Source organism: Capsella rubella, unplaced genomic scaffold (genome assembly GCF_000375325.1).
Source record: "Capsella rubella cultivar Monte Gargano unplaced genomic scaffold, Caprub1_0 scaffold_7, whole genome shotgun sequence".
Lineage (NCBI taxonomy): Eukaryota > Viridiplantae > Streptophyta > Magnoliopsida > Brassicales > Brassicaceae > Capsella > Capsella rubella.
In genome coordinates, this window is record NW_006238917.1 from 1,014,614 (window position 1) to 1,029,937 (window position 15,324).

General features: G+C 37.1%; 4 protein-coding genes across 4 annotated transcripts; all 4 read left to right on the forward strand.

Moving 5' to 3' along the window:
- Positions 1-223: 223 nt before the first annotated feature.
- LOC17878038 (probable esterase KAI2) lies at positions 224-2,055 on the forward strand. The gene is made up of 2 exons (XM_006284252.2): positions 224-771; positions 1,280-2,055. The coding sequence occupies exons 1-2, from the start codon at positions 401-403 to the stop codon at positions 1,722-1,724; spliced, it is 816 nt and encodes a 271-aa protein (XP_006284314.1). The 5' UTR covers positions 224-400; the 3' UTR covers positions 1,725-2,055.
- Positions 2,056-2,715: 660 nt separating this feature from the next.
- On the forward strand, positions 2,716-9,958 carry LOC17877723 (suppressor of RPS4-RLD 1). The gene is made up of 23 exons (XM_006282981.2): positions 2,716-3,116; positions 3,222-3,331; positions 3,635-4,386; positions 4,489-4,533; positions 4,663-4,764; positions 4,843-4,923; positions 5,178-5,244; positions 5,368-5,468; positions 5,559-5,666; positions 6,037-6,107; positions 6,205-6,261; positions 6,516-6,621; positions 6,701-6,781; positions 7,035-7,121; positions 7,570-7,776; positions 8,007-8,332; positions 8,440-8,526; positions 8,628-8,727; positions 8,806-8,897; positions 8,999-9,040; positions 9,121-9,211; positions 9,283-9,380; positions 9,462-9,958. Exons 1-23 carry the CDS (start codon positions 2,989-2,991, stop codon positions 9,748-9,750), a joined length of 3,228 nt encoding a protein of 1,075 aa, XP_006283043.1. The 5' UTR covers positions 2,716-2,988; the 3' UTR covers positions 9,751-9,958.
- A 1,701-nt stretch (positions 9,959-11,659) lies between these two features.
- On the forward strand, positions 11,660-12,935 carry LOC17880131 (lysine-rich arabinogalactan protein 18). The gene is made up of 2 exons (XM_006284437.2): positions 11,660-12,380; positions 12,659-12,935. Exons 1-2 carry the CDS (start codon positions 11,802-11,804, stop codon positions 12,743-12,745), a joined length of 666 nt encoding a protein of 221 aa, XP_006284499.1. The 5' UTR covers positions 11,660-11,801; the 3' UTR covers positions 12,746-12,935.
- A 1,331-nt stretch (positions 12,936-14,266) lies between these two features.
- LOC17878943 lies at positions 14,267-15,132 on the forward strand. Its single transcript, XM_006284589.2, has 4 exons — positions 14,267-14,303; positions 14,437-14,551; positions 14,636-14,696; positions 14,821-15,132. The coding sequence occupies exons 1-4, from the start codon at positions 14,273-14,275 to the stop codon at positions 15,097-15,099; spliced, it is 486 nt and encodes a 161-aa protein (XP_006284651.2). The 5' UTR covers positions 14,267-14,272; the 3' UTR covers positions 15,100-15,132.
- The last annotated feature ends 192 nt before the right edge of the window (positions 15,133-15,324 follow it).

The window sequence follows — 15,324 nt, forward strand, 5'->3', positions numbered from 1 at the left end:
GAAGACATTAAGTATGGTGCCCCACATCGACCTAAAACCGTTACACCTCATGTAGTCCACTCAAATTTCCAAAATAAATTGGGCTTCATTCCAAAAACTAAAATCAAAATTGTGTATCACGATTAACGAATCGCGATGTTTTGAGTTTGACAATCCAACAAATATGGTTCCAGCCACCTATAAATCTTGATTTTTCTAAAGAAAGATCCCAGAATTTATTACCTCTCTTCCAAAAAAAAAAAAAGAGATTTTATTTATAAAAGATATACTACTACTACCAAACACTTTTAAATAAGTTCGTCGCAATTCACATTAGCTGATTAAGAGAGAGATATAACAACAAGAAGAATCTTTAGACAGAGAGAGAGAGAGAGTCAGAGGAGAAAAGAAAGAGAGAAAGATGGGTGTGGTCGAGGAAGCTCACAACGTGAAGGTGATTGGTTCAGGAAACCAAGCTACGATCGTGTTAGGTCACGGGTTCGGTACGGACCAGTCAGTGTGGAAACACCTGGTACCACATCTGGTCGATGATTACCGCATCGTGCTTTACGACAACATGGGAGCTGGTACGACAAACCCTGACTACTTCGACTTCGATCGTTACTCAACTCTCGAAGGCTTCTCCTTTGATTTGATTGCCATCTTAGAAGATCTCCAGATTGAGTCTTGTATCTTTGTTGGTCACTCTGTTTCCGCCATGGTTGGTGTCTTGGCTTCTCTTAATCGTCCTGATCTCTTCTCCAAAATCGTCATGATTTCTGCTTCTCCTAGGTAACTTTTTTTACAGAGATTCATCGTCTCTTCTTCTTGATTCATTTACATAATTCAATTATATATTACAATATGTAGTAAAATTCTAATGATCTTAAAATCTACGGAATTATCTCTACTTTTCTAGTATTTGGTGAAGAATATTCATAGAGCCGAGATTTTTGCTTATTTTAAATCTCATTCTGACATAATTTGGACAAAGGCCCTCTCTGTTCCTTCTCTTGTCTGAATTATCCTATTTCTCAACAATAAAGCATTTCATTTTTTTTTTTAGTTTTAATATAAAATCCATAAGTTATTTTTTCCTGACATCATCACAAAATCTATAAGTTTTGATAATGATTTTGTTAGAAAACCTAGAAATACCCGTTTTTGCACACCTTTTCTTTTTATAATTGAGAGCGGTGCTTACATATTAATTTATTCTTCTTCTGACAAAAGAAAACCCTGGAAATATCAATTTACTTTTGTTAATTTAATCAATATATTGGTTTGCTGCGTTTACAAGATACGTGAACGACGTTGATTACCAAGGAGGATTCGAACAAGAAGACTTAAACCAACTCTTCGAAGCGATGGGAAGCAATTACAAAGCTTGGTGCTCAGGTTTCGCACCACTCGCCGTCGGTGGTGACATGGACTCGATCGCCGTTCAAGAATTCAGCAGAACACTCTTCAACATGCGTCCCGACATTGCTCTCTCCCTCGGTCAGACCATCTTCCAAAGCGACATGAGACAAATCTTGCCTTTCGTCTCTGTCCCTTGTCACATCCTCCAAAGTGTTAAGGACTTAGCCGTACCAGTCACCGTCTCGGAGTATCTTCACGCCAATCTTGGATGTGAATCCGTCGTTGAGGTCATTCCTTCTGACGGTCATCTTCCTCAGCTTAGCTCGCCGGATTCTGTAATCCCCGTCGTCCTCCGTCACATTCGTAATGACATTGATTTGTGATTGTGAGAGATTTAGTTAATTTATTAACTAACGGTGTCTAAAAAATGAAAATAAATTTTCTGATGTGATATGTCTGCCTGTCGAGAACATTTGTTTAGTTGTGGTTTGGTTCTGATTCGTTTGTCTTGAATATTTGATCGTTGTTGTTCTTATCTTTTGTTAAAGGAAAAGTCTCTCTGTCTTTTGTCCAGCTTTGCTAGATAGACCTCATTATTGCTCGATGTAATAGTGATGGTCCATAGGAGCATAGTGAATTATTTCGAAGTGTCGTTCTGCTAAAAATGCGTGTAGATGTAATTTACTTGCAAATATTTTTCAGGTTTTTCGACTATGTATCAAGGTTTTAATTGCTACACATGAGAATGAGAACATACGTATGATCTATATATACCAGGGAATATTAGCATTGAGGTCTTGTTGAGATGATCTCCCGGATTTAATTTTCTAGTATGGCGTTCGGTTTGTTTGTTTATGGAATCGTGGATTTGTTTGATGCTATCTTAGTGTCACGGTGCAAAAGATATTGTCTTCTATGTTTTCATTTATCATTAACAATATCCAAATTTTACGGTAGGCGGCGCTGTCTGTTTATATGTTACTCTGTCTGTTTTGTTTATGAAATAAAAACAATTTTTGAAGAATTAGTGATTTAAAAACTATTGTACAAATATCAATTATAGATGATGAAAACAAAAATTCTAATCTGTAATTATCTTTTGGTTTGAGTGAATACACCACACGTAACTTCAAGTTTGTTGTTAAAGTCTTTCCCTTCTTATGCTTGAAAAAAAAAAAAAAATTATTTGGCAAGACTGCTAACTGAACTTAAATTTATTAGGCCTAGCCCACTGTAAAAAGGTAATGATAAGGCCTAGGCCCGTTTACGTATGGGAAAAAAGCTTTAGATACTCACGTGACGAGAAAGTTCACACGTGTGCAACACTTGCCCCAAAATTTGATTACCACCACAACAAGAGACACGGTACCACCACCAGCATCGACCAGTATCATCATCAACATTTCACCATCTTCTCCTCGTCTCCTTCTCTCTCTTCCTCTGTTACTTTTTTACTTTTCTTCCCGTTTCGCTCTCCGTCAAAGTCTTCTCTCTCTTGCCATTTTCCCCACTGTAAATTCCATTTTTACCCCTAAACCCATCGTTCCCCTGAGACACGGCGGCCACGAGGAAGAGGGATACAATAGAGAAAGATAAAACAGGCGATTGATTTTGTCCATCGGAGACGCCGCTCGCTGCTCAGGGAATATGGAGACGGCGACGGCGACATCGGAAAGAGCCGAGTTAGCTAAGCACTGCAGTTCACGGAACTGGTCCAAAGCGATCCGAGTTCTCGATTCGCTCCTTGCTAAGCAGTGTTCAATTTTGGATATATGGTTGGTTTCACGACCTTTGTTCTGTCATCAATTTCTCCGGATCGGTATCATTGATTTACGGCTCTTTTAATCTGAATTTTGTTTTGATTGGGAATTTGGTTTTAGCAATAGAGCCTTTTGCTATAATCAATTGGAGCTTCACAAGCATGTGATTAAGGACTGTGATAAGGCACTTCAGCTTGAGTCTTCTGCCATTCAAGCTTATATACTCAAAGGTTAGTTTACTTCCAAGCTTGTGAGTAGTGCTTCAGAGTATCAAGTGTAACATCTCTGGTAGTGAGTCTTGGCTTTGGAACTATAAGTAGGGGTTTAGTTAATGCCGCTGCCTGCTAGTTATGATGATATCGGTAATCTTATTATAAGCTATGAGCTGCTCTGTTTTTTGTGAACCTAGGGTGAAAATTTCTGTCAAGTTAGCATAGGATGTCAATTGTTACTGAATCATTGTGTGGTGGGGGACATTTTTCTTTGACTAGTATACTTCCCGTGAACTCAAGTGTATCAGCATTTCCATCCAGGGCGTGCTCTTTTGGCTTTGGGGAGAAAACAGGAAGCTGTTCTTGTTTTGGAGCAAGGGTATAAAAGTGCTTTGCAGCAGACAGCAGATGTGAAGGAGTTACTTGAATTAGAAGAGCTCTTAAAAGATGCAAGACGAGAAATTGATTCTACTTTCAAAAATCATGCCTCCGAGCCCCGGCAAGAGACCTCTGCCTCGCCTCAAAGTGAGAAGTCTGATGAAAAAATTGATAAGCTGGACAACCAGAATACTGCTTCTGGAACAAGCATCAATGCCTGCAAAACAACAAGTATTTCAGTATCTGAATCAGGAGCCTGTAGTAATGGGAACTCCGACGAGGCATCCAGGGAATTGGGTGAGCAATCAAAGATAAATAGCATTTCAAAGGATGTATCCAAGGCAAGCAAGCAATCTCGTGGTAGTTCTGACTTATGTAATGGATCATCGTTCAAGGAAAAAGAGAATGGAAAGTGTGGCAGCCAAATTAATGGTTCTTATGAAACATGTAAACCATGTAATGGTTCTGATTTGCATGATAATTTAGCTGAAAGTTCTGATTGGTTAGGGAACGTGACGATTAATGGAAAAAAATTAAGCATTACGTCCGGATTTACTAGCAAATCAAGCCATAAAGCTGAGGTACGTTGTGGAGTTGGTAATGAAACCACGATAAACAAGAAGTACACCATAGCAAGAATATCAGGAAACCATTCTATAAGTGTGGATTTTCGACTTTCTAGAGGCATTGCACAGGTATAGCGATGCACAAAAATTATAAGACAATATTACTTTTTGATGTATCCTAGTGGTATAGTTTCCAAATTCTTGATCACTGAGCTCTTGTGTTGTCAACAGGTGAATGAAGGAAACTATATGAAAGCTATTTCAATTTTTGATAAGGTGATTTTTCATGTACTCCTCTTTAGTGATCTTAATGTCCGTCGTTTCTCTGTTTTACATTCTATTTGGAGGTTGTTTGGCCAAAATGACTGGGTCACATTTTTTACCATTTAGTTTATCTTTGTGCAGGTGCTGAAGGAAGAACCAACCTACCCTGAGGCACTTATAGGAAGAGGGACAGCATATGCATTCCAACGAGAGCTTGAAAGTGCTATAGCTGATTTTACTAAGGTATTCATATATTTGACAAAAGTTGTTACCACTGTGGGTTAAGCTCACCAATTCTTCTCCTATGATGATGATGGTCAGGCTATTCAATCTAACCCAGCAGCAAGTGAAGCTTGGAAGCGGAGAGGACAGGCTCGTGCTGCTCTTGGGGAGTATGCTGAGGTTAGTGGTTCCACGTCTTCCCTGATTCTGTTCTTTGATCAGAGCTAAAAGCATAAACAATAAATGTATTTTATGGGGCTCCTAACGATGTACACATGTGTTGATTGATAAATAATATTGTCTGATTAGTATCCAGTAATTTGGATAAGCCTCTGATTGACGTCTGTGTTTACGCCTGTTTAGTGCTTGCATTTTATGGGTATATTTCCGGAAACGTTTTTTTACAATACTTTTAAGCTATCCTTTGGTGATAGGCGGTTGAAGATTTGACTAAAGCACTGGTATATGAGCCAAACTCACCTGATGTATTGCATGAAAGGGGTAAGTGTCTTTATGCTCTTTTCTCGTTCGATATCTTGTTCCCTACATCAGTTTTCCTTTTTGAATACCTGAATTCCTTAGTGAAAAGCCATAAAGTACCACTGACATTCGCAATCAATTCAGGTATTGTTAATTTCAAATCTAAAGATTTCGCTGCTGCTGTAAAAGACCTATCTATATGTCTGAAGCAAGAGAAAGATAACAAGTCCGCATATACGTATTTGGTAAGACTATATTTTCTCTTGTTATTCTTGGTTTCCAAAGTAACTATGGATGTGAATGTATTCTTAGGAAAACTTTGTTGATCTTTCCAGGGACTAGCATTTGCTTCTCTTGGTGAAATTAGAAAAGCTGAAGAGGCGCATTTGAAGTCCATCCAGTTGGATAGTAATTATCTTGAAGCTTGGCTTCATCTCGCCCAGGTAACCGGCAAATACTAAAATATGTAGGAACATACTTTGTTTATTGAATTTTCTCCTATTATGCTGAACTGTGGTGAAGATAGGATCTTTGGCATTGCTTCTATATATAAATCTGTGCTTCCATGCATGTGATGGTAAGTAAGTTTTCTGTAAATCAAGTGAGACTTTAAACGATGAAAGCTTACATCTTGACTTTTGGAGTAATTTAATTAAGGTTTCTTGAAGGGACATTTTTACTTGATTGTTTGGTTTCCTCAACTTATTTCTCTTTAATTTAGGTTGCTCATCTTAGTTTCTTGCTTGAATTAATTGAGTATGATACTACACACTTTTTTTTGCTTACTGTACTCGGATGGTTGTTTCCTGGCAGTTCTATCAAGAGTTGGCCGACCACAGCAAGGCTTTGGAATGCATTGAGCAGGTTCTACAAGTGGACAACAGGTAGTTCTTTTTTTTTGGGATGCACTACCACATGTAACAATATACTGTATTTATGGCTTTTCCATCATAGTCATGGCAATTTTCCTGTCTTGGTTAGGGTTTGGAAGGCTTATCACTTGCGTGGATTAGTGTTTCATGGATTAGGCGAACACAGGTATGTAGCGTCAGTGTAACTAAGATTGCTGGATACTGAATTTGGGTTAATGCGGATTGTTATGTCTTCGTTGATGTGCCTGTTACCTAAAATGTTCGTGAGTGATCCCAGTTAGTATATCTCAATGTGTAAAGGATGTTCCTAAAGAAACTGATAAGTTTGGTGGTCATAATCACCTCGATATTGATGTACAAGGTCTTTTAATCAGTGATTTTATTCACCTGTAATTTTTTTTGGTAAATTTTATTTCTCAGGAAGGCTATCCAAGAATTATCTATCGGATTAAGCATTGAGAACACAATAGAGTGCTTGTACCTACGAGGTTCCTGCTATCACGCTGTAGGAGAATATAGAGATGCGGTAAATATTCGTTATTAACTATATGGCTGCGATTTTTAAGGTGACTCTTCCTTATTGCTTGCCTTGAACATGCTTACAGGTGAAGGACTATGATGCTACTGTTGACGTGGAACTTGATGCAGTTGAAAAATTTGTTCTTCAATGCTTGGCATTTTATCAGGTTGGCTGGAATGAAATCTCAATGTTGAAATGTTATATGCAAGATTACTTTCTTAGTACACTGTTGTTTGTAGCACCCCGTAGTTATTAGCTATTCCATTAGTATTGTAGAAAAGTAAGGAATCATTTCTCTGAGAATAATGGTTCTTTGCTTATTTATAATTAGCATACTGAGCAGCGAAAAACCTCCCTCTATCTTATAAAATTGTTTTCCTTAACATTAACTTTTTAAGTTATCCCTTTTTCTTCCGCAGAAAGAGATTGCCTTGTACACGGCTTCCAAAGTTAGTAGTGAATTTCTCTGCTTTGATATTGATGGTGACATAGATCCAATGTTCAAGGTGATATCTCTCTCCCTCTCTATCTTGATATTTCTGATGTTACTACAAAGTCAGACTTTTGCTTTTGTTTGTCTGAACTCTTTCTGAGTAGTTTATACAAATTAGAATAAACATAGGCTCAAAAATGAGCCATGAAAATCCAGAGTGTCAAAGAAGTATACTTGAGGTTTGAGATAGGGGAAAAAACAGTGTATATTCAATGTGCTTGAATTGACAATTTAAATGTCTTCTACGTGTATCTTCACTATTAAGTATTAATTAGCTCAACCAATCTCAAGTCTGAAGTGATCATTAGTTGATTTTGTGGTACAAGAAGATTATTAGTGCCTCCAAGTTCCGTGAATATGCGAAAGCATATCTTACAGTTCCTTATGCTACTATAACACTCTCCTTTTTCCTCAATCGTATATGTGGTGAATGTGACTTTTCTTTTCCTGTGAGTTTTCAGGAGTACTGGTGCAAAAGACTACACCCGAAAAATGTATGTGAAAAGGTTTACAGACAACCTCCCCTACGTGAATCCCTTAAGAAGGGTAAACTGAAAAAGCAAGATCTTGCAATAACCAAACAGAAGGCGAATGTTCTTCGTTTTGCTGATGTAATAGGCAAGAGGATCCAATATGATTGTCCCGGATTCTTACCGAACAAACGCCAGGTGACTTTAGATATTCTGAGTATCTACCTTCTCACCACTCTTTTTTTGGTTGCTTTCTTCTTTTCTAAAGTTCATTTAAACCTCATAGCAGCTCTCTTTATTTCTTGCTGCAGAAGGTCCCTGTTGCATCTAATCACTAGATCTATACACGAATATCCATATGATGTTTTATGTGTGCCTAAAAACTAGCCTCTCCTCCATTAATTTTTTGTGTTTCAATGATTTTTCAGCATCGTATGGCAGGATTGGCTGTGATAGAGATTGCTCAAAAAGTTTCAAAAGCTTGGCGCATAGAATGGAGGAATTCTAACAAAGGCACCCCAAAAAATGGGAAAAAGAACCGGAGGAGAGAGAGAATCAACATGCTTAGTCAAAATAGAGGTGGTGCCGGGTGTAGTACTAGCAGTTCTAGTGAAACTTCAACTGGGTATGCCTCACTAGAAGATCGATCATCTGGCCGCTCTATGTTGTCTTGGCAAGATGTTTATTCTTCTGCTGTCAGATGGAGACAAATTTCAGAGCCTTGTGACCCAGTTGTGTGGGTTAACAAACTTAGGTACACGTTCCATTTCTAGTCTATGTTTAACTAGGCTTCAATTTTCCGAATTACAATTTTCCAAGTAAAAATTATAATTCGGTTGAGATTGTTTATCCTAATTGCAGTGAAGAGTTTAATACTGGGTTTGGTTCTCATACACCGATGGTACTGGGACAAGCCAAAGTTGTACGCTATTTCCCAAATTATGAAAGGTAAGTATTATAGGATATTGAAGTTAACTTTTTTTCCGTACATTTACTTATATAACTTTTCCTCATTTCATAACTGATAAACTTTGAATATGTTACTTCAGAACCCTGACTCTTGCAAAGAGCATCATCAAGGAGAAACTTTCTGTACGCAGCAAAAAAGATAAAGTTATTGATCTATCTAAAGATGAGAAGATAAAAGAAGTCAGTGTTCCTTTCTTCTTGCGTGAATGATTCTCGTTTTTTCATTGTTCTCTTACTGTACTTCCCCACGAGATGCAGATAATGCGTGCTGAAACTTGTGATGAGCTACACAAAGTTGTTGGTGAGGATTTCTGGGTGGCTACTTGGTGCGACAGTACGGCACTCGAAGGGTGGGTTTGTTGCTGTTTAGTACCGTAATCCCACAAGATAAATGTTCACTGAACATTCTGTTTTATCTTGATTTTGCTTCTTGCTTTGTTAACATTTTCAGGAAACGCCTCGAAGGAACTAGAATCACCTGCCTTAAAAAACCGTAAACTTTTACTCTTTCGCATGTGATTTCACGCAAATCTTAACTGCCACTTCTTCAATAAATTTCTCTGTTTTTTCCAGGGGAAGGCTTGGGTATGATTTTTCAATTCGAACTCCATGTACACCTGCAAGGTGGAGCGACTTTGATGAAGAAATGACCTCAGCTTGGGAGGTAGGACCTAAGCATAATATTTTTTCCTTTTTTTCTGAAATATAGTCTCAAAAGTCCAACTGAATCCGCAGGCTTTATGCACTGCCTATTGTGGGGAAAATTACGGTTCTATTGATCTCGACGCTCTAGAAACCGTTAGAGATGCTATCTTACGGATGACATATTACTGGTAAATGACAATGACAACATAACATATGATTGATTACTCACCAGCTGGTGGTATTTAATTGCAAGCATCGGTTTTCCTCAGGTACAATTTTATGCCGTTAGCTCGAGGGACTGCTGTAACGGGATTTGTAGTATTACTTGGACTTCTGCTTGCTGCTAATATGGAATTTACTGAGACTATCCCGAAAGGGTTACAGATCGATTGGGAGGCTATACTTGATGTTGGACCGAGCTCGTTTGTTGATTCGGTAAAGTCTTGGTTATACCCATCCCTGAAAATCAACACCTCGTGGAGAGACCACCCGGATATTTCCTCTGCTTTTTCGACAACTGGAGCAGTTGTCGCGGCGCTTAGCTCTTACAATGATTGAGTTATTCAATCATAAGAAGTGAAGAAAGCTAACCAAAGGATGAGCAGTAAGAAAACTTATGTTTCGGTCAAAAATCTTCAGTTTATGATATGCTTCTGTCTAAAAAAACAAAAACAAACAAAAAAAGCTTTGTTAGGATTTCTAAAGAATTTTAAACTCTCATGTATAACTTTATTTTGCAGAATTAATAATGTATCTAATTATAATCTCTCTCGTTTCAAATAACACAACTCAGCATGAGAAACTCTCGCGGAGCTGTGTTTGCTTATAAATTTACGAAGACCCTGGATCTGTTTTTGTTTGCTAATCATTCCAACTACTTTTTTAAGTGCCAGTGTACTGATTGGTCTGATTGGCACCATTAATACCGTGAGCAAATATAACCGTTGTATGTTCTGAAATTAATTAAAATCTCTAAAATAGTAATGTTCGTAAGATTCGAGTCACACATTTATTATCGCTGCAAACACTCGTCAAAGCCTTTCGACAAGTCAACGAACGAGAGCACTCGCGTTGAGTTTTTCTCCAATCTCCACCGACGCGCCGCTCTCAGAAATTTCCACTTGTCGCTGTCTTTATTTTGAAGGACTCATAAATAAATAAGTTGTTACGTATAAGATATAACTAGACCGAAACGTGTCTTGTTTTCTTCCTAGTCCGGTAAAATAATACTATAAGAAAACGTTGTGAAAAAAACTTTTATCATATTCTAAATAGAGTCATTGGAAGAAGTATGGAACAAAAGTGAGAAGCAAGAAAAAGAGAAATCAAAATCTTAGCTCATAAGCAATACATTTCGTGATTGGCTCGACGGTTTTGATTCTATTTCTACACGGATGATTATTCGATAGAGTATAAAAAAAAAAAAAAAATTCGATAGAGTGTGGGTGGAGTTTAGTTTATAATGTATATAGGCTTATAGCAGTCAGGCCATGGCGGTGACGGTGGCAACATACTATGAATGAATAATCAGTCACAGAGATTAAAATCAATCCAAAATAATAATATAAAGAAAGTGGCAATAATTGCGCTGAGTCTTAAACAGCTAAAGAGAAATCCGTGTAGGCCACAAATCAATCCAAAGTGGCAAAAACCAAATCAACCAGCTGTCTCTCTACTTGTAACTTCCGACCAAAGACACTTTTCGTTTACGTTTTCACTTTCATCTCTTTCTCTTTGTCTTATTTGGATTGCATTATGTTATTACTTTGAACTCGAGTTTAATGATTAACGTTGTAAATCAATCGAGTCACAATGATATCACCCGTGGTAAGAGAATTGGTAATCCCTTCCCCATAATAACTAATCCAATCTCAATTGCAATGTAGTACCTTTTTTTTTTGTTATTTCATAAACTAATTATCTCCCGACAAATTCAGTAGTTTTTTTCTTTGTAAAGGCCGACAATTTAGTAGTTGGAAATTTCTAGACCGTGATACAGTACTACTCTCTCTGATAACAATATTATAAATTAATATTAGTGTTAGACAATGATAAATATGTTAGCGACATTGGTTATCAATTTCAAATCCAATTATTATGATGACAGAAGACTTGTGATTATATAGTAACGTCAAGTTATATAAAGTGAAGTATAACGTTAAAATTACTATAGATCAGTTTTTATATCCGATCATATATATAACTGCATTACATTAAACAAAACACATGCTTCAAACTACCCACTATTGACGAATGAAATTATGGCATAATAAAACATCAAAAAAATGCCAAGAAAAAATATAAAAATGAAGAGCTATTGTGTAAGAAAATAAATAAAGCTAATTGAGCCCTACATTATAAGATACAGGATATTGTGTCCTGTTTCTCAACGGCTACATCTGTATGTGGTCCTTTTTTTGATCCAACGGTCCATATCTCTTCTCATCGCCTTTATATAAAAAACTCACACTTGCCCTTACATCAACCAACACGTTCGGGTTAAACTCATCAGTACTTTTACATCTTCACTTCAAACTCTCTCTAAGATCGGTCCTTACAAAACTTGTTTTCTTCTTCTCATCCAAATTTAACCCAAAAAAATAGTAATTATGGATCGCAGTTTCCTCCTAAAAGTTACATTGATCTGCATTGTCTTCGCCGGTGTCGGTGGCCAATCTCCGATCTCATCTCCGACCAAATCTCCCACCACTCCTTCTGTTTCTGCTCCTACCACTTCCCCTACTAAATCCCCCGCCGTTACTTCTCCCACGGCTGCTCCGGCCAAAACTCCGTCTTCTTTACCAGTCGAAGCACCGAAATCTCCTGCTCCCGTTAGCTCATCTCCTCCACCGACACCTGTTCCCGAGAGCTCTCCTCCTGCTCCGGCACCGAAAGCTTCTTCTCCGGTGAGCTCTCCACCGGTTCCAGCACCAGTAGTTGATTCTCCTCCAGCTCCCGTAGCCGCTCCCGTGGCTGATTCTCCTCCGGCTCCAGTAGCTGCTCCAGTGGCTGAAGTGCCGGCTCCTGCTCCAAGCAAGCACAAGAAGACTGCCAAGAAATCTAAAAAGCACCACAACGCACCTGCTCCGGCTCCGGAACTTCTCAGTCCACCTGCACCACCCACGGAAGCTCCCGGACCTAACTCCGACGCATTTTCTCCCGGTCCTTCCACATCTGCCGACGATCAGGTACATTGGCTTAACTCAACATTTATCTACCGTCACAGGTCGTTGTTGGTCTTGTGACAAAAAATACTCATTATTATTAATGAAATAATTAGGATTGAAATCAACAATATTATACCATCCTCGATGGGGATATTTTAGCCTCCTAAGATACTTTCATTGAGAATGCCTTTAAAGTTATCTCAGAACATTCAACAACGAAAACACACACATTATAAAGATCTTGCAATTTTATAAAATTCGAAATATTATTGAAGTGGAGAATTGAATGAATAATGCAGAGCGGAGCAGAGAGCACAAGGGCATTGAGGAATGTAGCTGTGGGAGCGGTTGCAACCGCGTGGGCTGTTCTCGTCATGGCACTCTAAAATTATTTATCTTTTCACCCCCTAAATTTTTTTAGTTTTTATCTTTTTGACCCTACTATTATTGTATGTTTCTTTTACGAATTTGGTATTTAATTGATTTATACAGTTTGTGTTATCTTTTTTATTTTTATTTATATGGGAAATAATAAGAAATTCACATCTGTCAGTGATGATGATACTGTTTATTACACGATTGATTGTTCCTTCTTTTTCTTTTTAGCAGACAATAGTCTTTAGTGGATGGGTCCGAGTTCTTTTATTGAAAATGACTCATTACAATTTTAATGCACAATTAATATGGGGACATCATCTACTCTATATAATGTTTTTTCGTGTGAATAATAATAATACAGCTACTGCAAAATTTTAGTGTGTTATGGACGTGTAATGTAAGATGCAATGTACTATTTACTATGAATTTGAAATGTTTAAGATGTAGTGGAAGATTTTTAGATAGTAAACATTTAAAGTTTTTTACCAATATTACAAATATGTCGCTACTAATCTGTATATGGTATGTTACTCTTGAGTATGTTAATGTGTTACTCTTGAGTATGTTAATGTGTTGCTCTTGAGTCTTGAATAAACACACTTATTTAGAATTGATGTAATCAATATGTATTTTCGTATACTACATTACAAAGTACAAACACACACACGACTTGAGTTTTCATCAAACACGTACGCTATTTAATATTTTGAACGAAATATTTACAATGGGAAATAGTATAATTTATGCGAAAAAAATGGAAGTGTCAGCTACTTAGTTGGATCTTAGTTTTTTGTATTTAAAGGTGAAGTTGCGTCGTAATTAACTCAAGTGGCCAAGTTGCTATAAAAATGAACTGTCTAAAATTTATTACTGGACATGTATGGATCCCAATTATATAAAACAACGTTTTTTTAATCGTACCTTTCAAAATAGCTAGATTCATATGTTTGTCTTCTCTCTTATTAGAGGACTAGATATGAAAGAAATAATAATTCCATAGATACCTAATAAAGTGGTAAGCAAAGTGTGGTAGTAAGTGAGAAGAGAATGAATATACAAGGTTACTTGTTTTCACCGATTTTGAAAAGAGAGAGTAAGGTAAAGAGGACAAGTCATTCTCCATGCTTTATGAAAAGAACATTGCTCCATTGTGAAGAAATTACTCTACAAAGAGCATATATGCATTGTTGTAACACTAAATAACACGGTTGGAAGCTTTTGTGGAATCTGAACAAAAACTTAATTTTTAGATTACTATAACTCTGGAAGCTAACTAAAAAGTGATCTAATTATATATCAGACTCTAATCTAAAGAAAGAGATGCATAAATCAAAGACTAATTAACTTTTTGTCGACTTTAGTAAAAGCAGAACTTATACTTGAACCAATGTCTTGTGTAAAATTTATGAGGATTCTTGGCTTTGCAAAGATCCTAAACCCACCAAGCCAAGCCTCTGATTCCACACCTAAATACAGATATATACATAGCAAATTATTTTTCTTTTCTAAAGACTAACTTGTAGCTTCTAGACAAAATGGGTGGTTCAATGGGATTTCTCGGAAAAGGTTTTTTTCTTTAACCTAACAATTGACAACTTGATTTGTATTCTTTAAACCTAACAATACGACCGCTTTAATCATTCTCGTCGTATTATTATTTTTTTCCTAATTGTATTTCGATATTATTTTGACGTATTAGGGGTACCACCGACGCAGATGATGAATATGGTAATGGGTTCACTCTACAAACAATTCACCCAAAAAGCTATCAACAACTTCGACGATTTCCACGTTGCTGTTTTAGACATCTTTAAGTAAGAATATATGATACTCATCAAGTCTCAGTTTTTTTACATGGCTAGCTGTTAATATAACTAGTTTTGATCTAATGAGTGCAGCAACTTCAACTCGGCTTTACCAGGCAGACACTTCGATTTCCCGACCCCGGACCAAATAAAAGTACATGAGGCCTCTCTCCTCTATAAAAAAATCACATATAAGTATAAAAGAACCTTGTAGCAATAATTTCTCTAGAAAGAATTTGACACAATTTTGAATGATAATATATATATATAAACTACAGGGTTGTTTCACGCAGTGGAAGGAAGCGAAAGACGAAGAAGAGAAGAAAAAAGTGTTCATAGAGTTCATGTCAAAGAGAGTGAAACCAAGTAAACTCGATGACGTCACTCTGCTCACCGGAATAGTATCTCCACCGGCGGCTATGGCTGCTAAGAGAGCAGGAGAGAATGTTCCTCAATTGAAGTTAATCAAACTCATTCCTGATGTTATATTCGTCCCTACGGTCACCATTTTAGCCATTGTCTCTGCCAAACTCTCAAGAAGAATGTATTTGAAATAAACGTTTTCAAAGTATAGCACTATTCTGACTTGATTCCGAGTTTCATGTTAAAATTGTAGATTTAGGTTTAGAATTGTAGAATTTATTGGAGAAATATTTAGGTTGTAGATTTTATTCCCTTTATAGGAATAAAAACTAACATAATTTGCCTTGACCCAAAAACAAAACATTAGAACGGTTAACTTGTGGATTAATCCCACCGACAGCATTATTAAACATATGATT